Source organism: Triticum dicoccoides, chromosome 6B, assembly GCF_002162155.2.
Source record: "Triticum dicoccoides isolate Atlit2015 ecotype Zavitan chromosome 6B, WEW_v2.0, whole genome shotgun sequence".
Classification (NCBI taxonomy): domain Eukaryota; kingdom Viridiplantae; phylum Streptophyta; class Magnoliopsida; order Poales; family Poaceae; genus Triticum; species Triticum dicoccoides.
Genome location: NC_041391.1, coordinates 681,628,384 through 681,639,258, shown reverse-complemented (window position 1 = coordinate 681,639,258; position 10,875 = coordinate 681,628,384). Strand labels below are relative to the sequence as shown.

The 10,875-nt window shown below is 47.7% G+C and overlaps 1 protein-coding gene across 1 annotated transcript in view; it reads right to left on the bottom strand.

The window, feature by feature from the left end:
- Positions 1 to 2,386, bottom strand: part of LOC119325374 (probable cinnamyl alcohol dehydrogenase 5) — a 5,187-nt gene extending 2,801 nt beyond the window's left edge. Inside the window, exon 1 of the mRNA XM_037599127.1 lies at positions 2,188 to 2,386. Within this exon, the coding sequence (XP_037455024.1) occupies positions 2,188 to 2,285 (98 nt within the window). The 5' untranslated portion in view covers positions 2,286 to 2,386. The remainder of the gene's footprint in view (positions 1 to 2,187) is intronic.
- Positions 2,387 to 10,875: the final 8,489 nt, after the last annotated feature.

Sequence of the window (10,875 nt, the reverse complement as noted above, 5' to 3'; positions counted from 1 at the left end):
GTCAACACTAGTAGAAAAAGGACCTATTGTCCCGATTCATAAGGGCCTTTAGTCCCGGTTTTGGAACCGGTACTAAAGGGTCGTTACTAAAGCCTCCCCCTTTAGTCCCGGTTCTTACACGAACCGGGACTAAAGGCCGTCCACGTGGCCGCTGCCTGGAGGTCCACCTTTGCCACGAACCGGTACTAATGAGGTTTGAGGCATTAGTACCGGTTCGTGCCACGAACCAGTACTAAGGGGCATCACACCCATTAGTACCGGTTCGTGGCACCAACCGGGACTAAAGGTCCCATTTGAACCGGGACTAATGCCTTTGCCGCATGAACCGGGACCAATGCTCACATTATTCCCGGTTCATGACTGAACCGAGACTAATGAACTTATCTGTCCCGAACGAAAGCCCTGTTTTCTACTAGTGCAAACTTATAGAATTTCAATTTAGACTGAACGTAGAACTTTAAATATTTGGGAATGGAGGTAGTAAATGTTAGTGTGTAAACCAGGCTAATAAATCTCACTAGTAAATCATGGCTTTGTCACTCAACTCATTTCATTGCTCGGTGATGCAACTAGTCTTAGTTTTTTTATGTTTCATCAAAGAGGCAGATGTCTGGCTCTAGATAACTGAATCCATCAAGAACAAAGTTGGCAAAAACACTCACCCACGCCCACATGATCAACAAGGTTCAAAAGCCAAACAATCAGTCATAAGTGCAAATGATCAATTCTTTTTGCTGATTTTTTTGTCTAATCAAACTACTGAATTTCATCATTCATACAACGATTTTACTCGTTTGAACAAATCACATAATTGTAGGAAAAATAGAGATTTTAGAAAATCATTTGTTCGGACTTGCCTATTAATTATTAATCTTTGGAAAAATAGAGAATTTAGAAAATAATTTGCAAAGCAAGTGGTAGGACCGCACATCCTCACCGTCCATCAACCACCTTATACAGCTCATAGCACACTAGCGCGGCTATGATGACGACATAAAACTACTAGCACCATCTACAAATTACACAGATCTTTTGTTTCCTACTGCAAACTACTTCATAACGGGCACGTACGGTTTGCCCACATTTTTGGTAGCATTACTTTATATGGATATGTGTAAAAATAGAATAAAAATATCAAATGATTTTCTATGACAAACTTGCGGCGGTACATTTGCATGATTGCATCAAATGAGCCTGAATAACTAGGTATTCACTATTTCGAAAGATGTGATGATGATTAAATTGCATAGCTCATTCGCTAGCAAAAGTTCTCGGAAACTAAATCCTCTTCTGAACATGAAGTTTCAATCCAAATAAGCGAACAAGCAACAATAAGAAAAAACGCTACAACCTCTTTGTCGGCCAGTCCTAAGTCCTAACATGTCAAGTCCTACTAAAGTGGTAATCAGTGAAGTCATTGAAACAGGTGTGCCGTTGAGGTTTGCCCACATGAGCCACCTGATTCATACCACACGTAGGAAGAACAAAAGCCACACAAACAGAGGCAGTGGAATAGCAGTGACAAGTATGAGAGTGACATATCACATGTATGTACGTGCCTTTTACAACTAACGCCTGAAGATTCTAAAACAAGAAAGGCTGGTGTCGACGTTACGGTTGTGCTGGACACACGATAATCCAAACTTGTATTTGTTACGGTTGAACTGGACACATGATATTACTCATACTATTTGCAAATTAAGACCGAATTTCATATAAAAAAATAACACAGAAAGCAACACATGTACATAAATCTAGAGAAACAAATTTACATGCCACAGACTATTTGGGAACCTGTGTCAAGACAAAGGAGAATATATACTGGATTTAGCCGCACAAATTCGCTAAAATCATACTCCCTCCTTAAAATAGGTGTTGCTGATTACTAATTTCGTAGTAAATCATCGTCAGCCACGCGACAATTTATAACGAGAATAAATTACATTGTTTTCCACAGAGGAACCATGCATGGTGCATGCAAGCAAGGGCCGGGGCATGAGGGAAAAAGTAGCCGAGACCAACTGGATCGGCCGTGCCGCCATGTCCATCGGCGCGCCCGGCCACGCATAGTCGCACGACGTACGGCGGCGCTGCCTCATGCGGAGGCGTGCTGCGTGCAAGCTACACCGCCGGACAAGTGCAAAACCGTAAGTACGAGAGGAGAGAGCGACTGGCTTGCGTGCGTACCTCCGGGTGATGGCGACCGGGGAGAGATGGCCGGAGGCGTCGCGCGCCGCCAGTCCCACCGCCTTCCTCGTGTGCTGCTCCGCCGCCGTGGGTGCCATGCTGACGCGCGCGAGGTCCGGCCGGCCGGAGAGTTCTTGAGTAACTCCGCTCCGCTGGGTGGTGGTGGTGCGTCTGTGTTGTGTTGTCGTGGCTGCAACGGCGACCGATGAGGCGATAGGAGTTCCGATGGCCGCCTTTTATGCTATCTCGAATATGCCAAGTACGTCACTGCTGAGCCGGTCGGGCGAGAGGTATGGATGGTTGTGGTGAGCGCGGCGTGGGTGTGAACAGTGCCGCTGTCCCGTCGCTGTGCTGTGCATGCCGAGAGGAAACAAAACACTTCCTCTCGGCCTACACACTTGTGTTCCACGGGGTCTCCACTTGCACTACGATGCCATTGCCAGACTTCTCTTCCCCTCTCCGTCTCCATCTAGATCGATGGGGTGAAAGCAAAACAAGACTGCCACTACCGGAATCGCCCCCTATGCCGACGGCCAGGGCCGTCGGCATAGCCCTGAGTCCCGTCGGGATAGACCTATGCCGACGGCCCCCGTCGGCATAGGGCCGTTGGCAACATATGCGTCGGCACAGCCAGGGAGGCCGTCGGCATAGAAAAGCCATCGGCATATATGCTACGCCGACGGGGGCCGTACATCTATGCCGACGGCCCCGGCCGTCGGCAACAATCACGCCTAACGGCGGCCACCGTTAAGTTAGGCCAGCCGCAGGACGCCACGTGGCACCCCTATGCCGACGGCCTGGCCGTCGGCTTAGTCAAAACGTACGCCGACGGCCAGGCCGTCGGCATAGGTGTGCCACAGAGCTCCCAGTTGCTAATGCGTGGCACCCTATGCCGACGGCATAGCCGTCGGCTTTGCCATCGGCGTAGGTGCCACGCGTTAGCAACTGGGAGCTCACGCCAGTCCTATGCCGACGGCATAGCCGTCGGCATAGTTTGCTTCTGATTTTTTTTCTTTTTTCTGTTTGTTTTCAAATCAGTTCAATTCAAATAACAGCACATATATAACAGCACATATCAAAGAACGTAAGCATAAGCATCATCACACACACAAGTCTCTAAATGATCATCATCACAACCAACATAAGCATAAGCATATAGAAAAGCACCACACACAAGTCTCTAAATGATCATCACCACACACAAGTCATCTCAAGCATCATCACCACACACTAGGCTTAAGTGCCAGGACGTCGAGCACCGCAGAGGTCGTCACCGCCAAGACCGCCGAAGCCCAGGTCGTCATTGCTAGCGGCAGCGCTACCGCCAAGACCGCCTCCACCTCCGCCTCCGTGGATCAGAGTGGTCGGGCTCCATGTCTCCGGAGTGCTGCGAAGACCACCGCCAACGGTAGACCCACCTGTTCCCTGCATGTTGAAAAGACATATTAACGGGATATATGACTGTGTTGAAAGGCATGACATGCTTTGGGTGAATAGATTGGGGATGAACTAACCGGCGAGGGGCCAGCGTTCTGTGCCACAAACTCCTCAAAGGTCAGCAGCACTGGTTGTGCTGGAGGGCATTGTGCTGGCTGCAACTGAGGACACCTGCCGGCCGCGATTTCCTGAAAAGCCTGCTCCAGCTGGCGATCCCTCTGCACTTGGTGTTCATGAAGCCTCTGATGCCACGCCATGGTCTCCTGGCGTGTGTACTCCAGGTAGGCCTACGGTATGACATGATGGAACTCATAAAACTACTAGATGCGGATAATAAAGTGAGCAATGAAGATAAGAGGGAAAATACTTATAGATTGTTGCTCCTGAAAGAGGGACTGTGCACTGGTCACTGGCTGGCTCGTGCGCTGGCTCAGGCTCGGGTCGATTCGACGGAGCTATGTGTAGGAGATAGTCGGAGTGACCACATCATCGAGAACCGCCTCCCGACCGTGCTCCTTGGGCCCCATGATCACCAGCGCCCTCTCGTCTAGATCCGCCGCAATGGGGTCAGGTGTGTCTGGATGTAACTTCAGATACGCTTCGGAGTAGGCCTTCTTCCTCCCCGCGGTCTTCTTGCAGTAGTACTTGGGCTCGCCAGGCTAGGGGTCCTTCCGCGTATGGGCGATCTCCCACGCCTGCATGTGTGAGAGCGGCCGCTTCAGTTTCTCCTCCTGCACCACCAAACAGATGTTAGTCATACATAAGAAAGTGATGGTAAATAGAAGAAGAAGAATGTTTAATGGGGTTAGTCATACATTAACTGCCTTGTGGAGATAGTGGTTTCGGTTTCCCTGAGCATGTACTCCGTCCTTCCCTCGGTTAGCCTTATTTTTGATTCTCATAGCCGCCCAGGCTCCAGCCTCATCACACCAAAGATCCACCAATGCCGCCCAGGACTCGTCTTTTCCATAACACCAATTTGGACACACCTACATAATAAAATCATAATGGCATGTCAACATGAAACGGTGAAATGTACCACATGGTAATGAAAGCATAATATATGAAAGCATAATGAAAAATCTTTTATACTTACCACCAAGTACTCGGGCCTCTCCAAGGTAATGCCCATCCTCCGTGCTTCTTCCTTGGTCATCTTCACACCAAGAACGTCGTGGTAGTATGTCAAGATGGCCACATAGCGCACCTCGTACTGCATCTGGCGGGCCTTCTTCTTGCATTGGCGCAGCACGATCTGGTCCGCTCTAGCCCTGTGCTACGGAAGAACTCGATAGAATTTCTACAATCATGCATGTAACAAGAATGGAAGAAGCCATGAGTTAAATCATTCATGAAACTAGAATGGACTTGTGCTTCTGAAGAGAACTCACCCAGAAAGTAGTGATCAGATCCTTGGCATGGGTCTCATGGTCCGCGTGGAGGGCCGCTTCCCAGTGGTCCCAGCTCGTGGCCAAAACCCGACGGTCCGGCTGCCTGACTGGATCCGGACAGTACAACCCCGGCCAGTATAACTTCACCAAGACGGTGATGAGGCCGTTGGGAATACGAACCCCTTTAGAATATATCCAGTTGCTGCAAAAGAATGAACCATTAGCATGTGACAAGCAAAATAAATCACAACCGGAATAAGCATGTGACAAGCAAAATAATGAACCACTTACTCTTTTCCCGTAGGCTCAATGAGCCACTTCTGCTCCTCAGTAGCAGGAACCTGCTTTGGTAGCTTTGCGTTGCCACGCAGCCATCCCTTGTTGTCAACCCCCTTCCCGTCACCACCATCATCCCCGCCACCACCCTCCTCCTCGCCTGCCTCCCCCTCCCCAACCTCCTCCTCCTCCTCCTCCTCGCGTGCCTCCTCCTCCACCTCCTTCTCCTCCTCCTCCTCCTCCTCCTCCTCCTCCCTGGAGTGTACCTCACTAGAGGAGGGTACCTCACTAGAGGAGGATCTCGAAGACAACACCCCTAAGTCGGTGAGGGTGCGCTCTTTCTGGCCGCGACCCCCTGTAGTGGCTCTTCCCCCAGCACCTCGTCCTCTAGAGGCTCTCCCCCCGCCCCCTCCTCCTCTAGGGGCACCTCTCCCTCGACCTCCCTGTGAGGAGTCATCGTCAAGTAGCCGAGGGGAGGATTACGTGCTCGACCACTCCGACTAGGTAGGCCGACGACCTTGCGTAGGAAACCCACGACGTCGGCCTTCCCCTTGCCCATGTTCCACGAACCTGCATTGAAAAGAGAAAAAGCAATTAGTAAATTAATGAAATGAAGAAAAAGGCATGATAATAAACACATTAATAAAAATGCATAAAAAGGCATATTCCTAAACTATAGAAAAAAGACTTGAAACGTACATCTGCTAGAACCCATATGAATCATCACTGTTGTAACCTATTTCTCGGTCCGTCTCATCATCACTATCAATCATATCATCTTCGTTGTCCGATGGAGGTGGAGGCTCTTCCTCGTCGTCAGCGTCTTCGTTTAACTTTTCTAGCATAAGTATGTCATTTTCATTGACAATGGTCTCACCATCATTCCGTGCATCGTCGATGTTTGGGTCCACATCATCATCACCCAATGGTCTAGCGTCATCATTTCTAACCACATCATCATCATCATCATCAGGTTGCTCTTGATAGAACACTCCCTCGTATGTCATGGGGTTAATGTTGTAGTAATCGTCTTCATTCGGGTCTGGTAGCTTACCATGTGGCGACACCTTGAACACAACTTCCCAACCCTTTAGATACACTTTCTGGCATGGGTAAGGCAGATAATATACTTGTGTAGCTTGGGTAGCCGCAATGAAGAGATCGGCTCCGGCATAGACGGTTGATGGTTTAACTTCGAACAAACCAATGGAAGGCGTATGTTTTACCCCCTCCCGCGGATCGAACCATCAGCATTTGAACACAGGTAGACTTAGGGTCTCACGCCCCTGGTGGAATTTAACCTCGTATATATTTTGTACCCTTCCGTAGTAGTCTACTAAATTTTGACCGGGGGTGTACACTCCAGTATTTATAGTTTTGGGATCGGGGCGGCTATTTTGGTGCTCCTCTGTATGGAAGCGATACCCATTCACATCATACTTTTTACATGTCATGACGGCATGGTCAAAACCCATGGAAACCCATCTCAATTCATCATCCATAGATATGTTCGGATCTTTTCCCTACAAGTATAATGGAAATTGTTGCATGCATTAGTTCGGTTAACTAATAAATGTTGAAGTAGGTATTTAATAGGGGAGTGTGGAAAATTACTTTCTCCATGAACCAAGCAACAAAATTTTTACGTCCAGGGTTTCCATGACGAAGAAGAGTAAGTGCCTCCGCCTCAGTAGGAGGTTTCACTCCCGTCCATTCCTCTTGAATGAAATCACTAAAAAAAGATAAGCGGTGTTAGACCGGGACTAAGTGAACATGAAACATGATGATGTGGAAGACATAAAGGAATGGTGTAGTGGTATTACCTCATCCACACTTCCTCAACTTCCTTGATATTGTGCAAGATATAGAACATGAGGTCCTCCCACTCTTGTCGTGGCATGTTATAAGATTTCGAGGCCCCAGCCCTCCCACCTTGCGCGTTGAATAGATCGAGCCTGGGTTGATACTTGGGCTCTTCTATATTGTATCGAGGCACCTTGTTATGCAGATGGGGAACGTGGTCTGGATAGTATGATGTCCTGAGGTCTGACACCTCCTCTAGGATAACTGCCTCGGCTATGGAAGCTCCAATCTTAGCTTTGTTTCCACATTTCCGTCGGAGATGCTTGTTCTGCCTCTCAGGGCCATACTGCCAGCGATTTTGCACAGGGGCCCCCAACAATACCTCGTTCGCGAGGTGCAGAATGAGATGTGTCATCGGAGTAAAGAAGCCTGGCGGAAAGATCTTCTCTAGCTTGACTATCAACTCCGGTGCCTTCTTATGCAATTTTTCAATCACCTCTTTACTTACTTCTTTAGCACAGAGCGTGCGGAAGAAATGGCTAAGCTCGGCAAGCACTCGCCAGACATGCTCGGGGGCATAGCCTCGAACCATCACCGGCATTATCCGCTCAATCCATACATGGTAGTCATGACTCTTCAGGCCGGTCACTTTGCCCGTTGAAAGATTGACTCCCTTACTTATATTTGATGCATAACCATCGGTGAACTTCAAAATTTGTTTCAGCCAGATAAGTACTTCTTTTATTTCTGGCGGTTTAAGGACAAAGTCAGCATCTGGCTTGAACCAGTTTTTTCGACCGCCTGTGGGAGGCTTCATGTTCAGGTGTGGTCTATCACAAATTCTCTGTTGATCGGCTCTAGCTTTTACGTTATCCTTCGTCTTATCAGGAATGTTGAGGATCGTGTGGAAAAGGGACTCTGCCACATTCTTTTCGGTGTGCATCACATCAATATTGTAAGGAAGTTTGAGGTCCTTGAAATAGGGAAGCTGCGAGAAGGGGGTAATGTGAGTCCAATTGTGCGTCTCACCATATCCCTCGAAGCCTTTGGCTTTGGCTTTGCCTTTGCCTTTGACTTTAGGCTTGAGAGCTTTTAGCTGAGCAAGAACATCTGCCCCTGAAAATGTTGGAATCTCGATTACTTCATGAACAACCCGGCCTTTCGTGAAGTTCTTCTTGTCTTCCCTGTCTGGATGGTCTGGAGGGAGGAACTGTCGATGCAGGTCAAAGGCTACATACTTGCCACCCTTACTCAGCCAAATCATTCGTAGAGCCTGCATGCACACTGGGCATGGCATCTTACCACTTGTACACCATCCGCAGAATAGAGCATAGCCGGGAAAGTCATGCATGCAATAGTGCAACCAAACTTTCATCAAGAAATTTCTCTGCAGATCCCGGTCGTATGTCAACCTCGGAAAGTACCAAGAATGGTGCAAAGCATCCACAAGCGGCTGCATAAACACATCCAATTGCTTCCCCGGGTATTCAGGCCCCGGAATGATGAGCGACAAGAACATGGTCTTCCGTTGCATTAGGGCACCGGGAGGAAGATTGAGCGGAATTACAAACACAGGCCAGCAGCTGTATGGATTGGACGACATACCATATGGATTCAACCCATCACCCGATATGGCTATTCTAACATTCCCAGCCTCGGCTGCTTCCTCGGGGTATTCTTAATCGAATGACTTCCATGCTTCCCCTCCCGATGGATGTACGATTATTTTTGGATTGTACCTTATACCTTCCTTGTGCCACTTCATCATTTTGGCAGACTCCTTCGTGATGAAAAGGCGCTGCAGTCTCTTTATAAAATCAAGATACCGAAGAACCTTAACGGGGATGGTTAGCTGCTTTTTCTCACCATCCTCACCGACCACCTCAATGTACCGAGACGAACCGCACTTCCTACAGTACTTGTCATCCACATACTCGTGCCTAAACAAAAGGCAATTCTTCGGGCAAACATCTATTTTCTCATAATCCATAGAGAGTGCCTTCATGATTTTATTTGTATCGTACATGCTTTTCGGCAGTTCATGACCCTCAGGGAGGCTGTTAGCCCATACTCCCAGGAATGCTTCGAAGCATTTCTGGCTATAGCCGTACTCAGCCTTGACTGCAATTAGTTGCGAGATGGCATCCAGCTGAGATATTTTTGCACCCGCATAAAGAGGTTTCTTCGACGAGGCCAAGACCTCCAAGAAGGCCTTTGCGGTTGCCTCCAGCTCCTCCGGTTCATTCTCTGAAGGTGTCGCATTTTCCATTTCTGCAACAATGACATCATCTAGCATGTCCCTGACCCCATCGTCCTCATATCCATCGATGCATTGTCGCATCACCTCCTCTCTACCACGGCCCTGCTCGACTATGTTTATCGGTGGCATGTCAAAGTTTGGCATATATCCGTGCGTGCGAAGGTGCTCACTCATGTCCGTCTGATTTCTACGGTGACGTTTGGCACATCTTGCACAGGGGCATGGTGGGATAATTCTCATTGGACGACGGAATATCTCCTTCAAATACACATCGGTTTTCGTGATCCACTCTGATGTTACTCGATTCCAACGGATAAAACCACTGTACATCCACTGATTATCTGCCATCCTCTGCTTTTTTGCAACCCACACAACATAATTAAGGATTCACTTAAATTAGTCACATCAAATTTTCAGTTTCTATCGCGTTTAATCCACCTACATCTCTAATAGGTAAAGATGGGTCCTAATCCCACCCGAGGATGTGTATATTGAGTACGTTCTCCATTCTACCCCGTTCCGAGATAAAATTTCGGCAGCACCTCCCCGTTGTTCTCTAGATACACGTCTCGGCAAATAGCCGAGAGAATGTGCTCCGGAGAACAATGGGGAGGCACCGCCGAAATCCTGTCTCGGAACGGGGTAGAACATGGAGAACATACCCAATCTACATATCCTCGGGCTGTCCATGGAAAACGCTGGACAATCCGAAAGAGCTGCGGTGATAAATATGCAACTGAATGCATATTTATCGATGAAACCCTTTCGGACGGGAGACGCCTCGGTTACGTCAGTTGACTTGAGAATGAAATCTAGTGATATGAAAAATTGGAGGAGATGGACTTGTAGCTCACCCTCGGCTGTAGAGGAAGTAGTCGAACAGCAGAGGGATGCTCAGGGGGACCAACGCGTCGGACAACGGTCACTCCAATGAAATGCGAAACCACAAAGCCTGCAAATTCCATCGCGACAAAAAATTAGAACATCACAACTCATAGAGCATATTTCAAACATTTAAACATGCATTCATTTATTTTTGCATCATGTAGGCAAAAAAACTAACAACATTAACAATATATTCATCATCGTCATCACATATTCATCATCATCATTATCACCTATTCGTCTAACCAAATTTTTTTACTACCTATATTCATCATCGTCATCACATATTCATCATCGCCATCACATATTCATCATCGCCATCACATATTCATCATCGTGACCAATTTTGTTTTTCAAGGTATGCAACATATAGCATCTCATCTAACCAATTTTTTTTACTACCTATCTCGCTATCTATCTAACTATCTACCTATCTAACTATCTATCAAACTATGTATCTAACTATCTAAATACCTATCTAAATACCTACCTAAATACCTATCTAACTATCTATATCTAACTAGCTAAAAAATTACTCAAAAACACTAAAAACTTCAAAAAAATCACCTTCGAGAGGGCCGGCCGGAGTTGGGGCGGGGAGGCGCGGGGTAGGGGCGGGGCGGCCGGCGCAGGGTC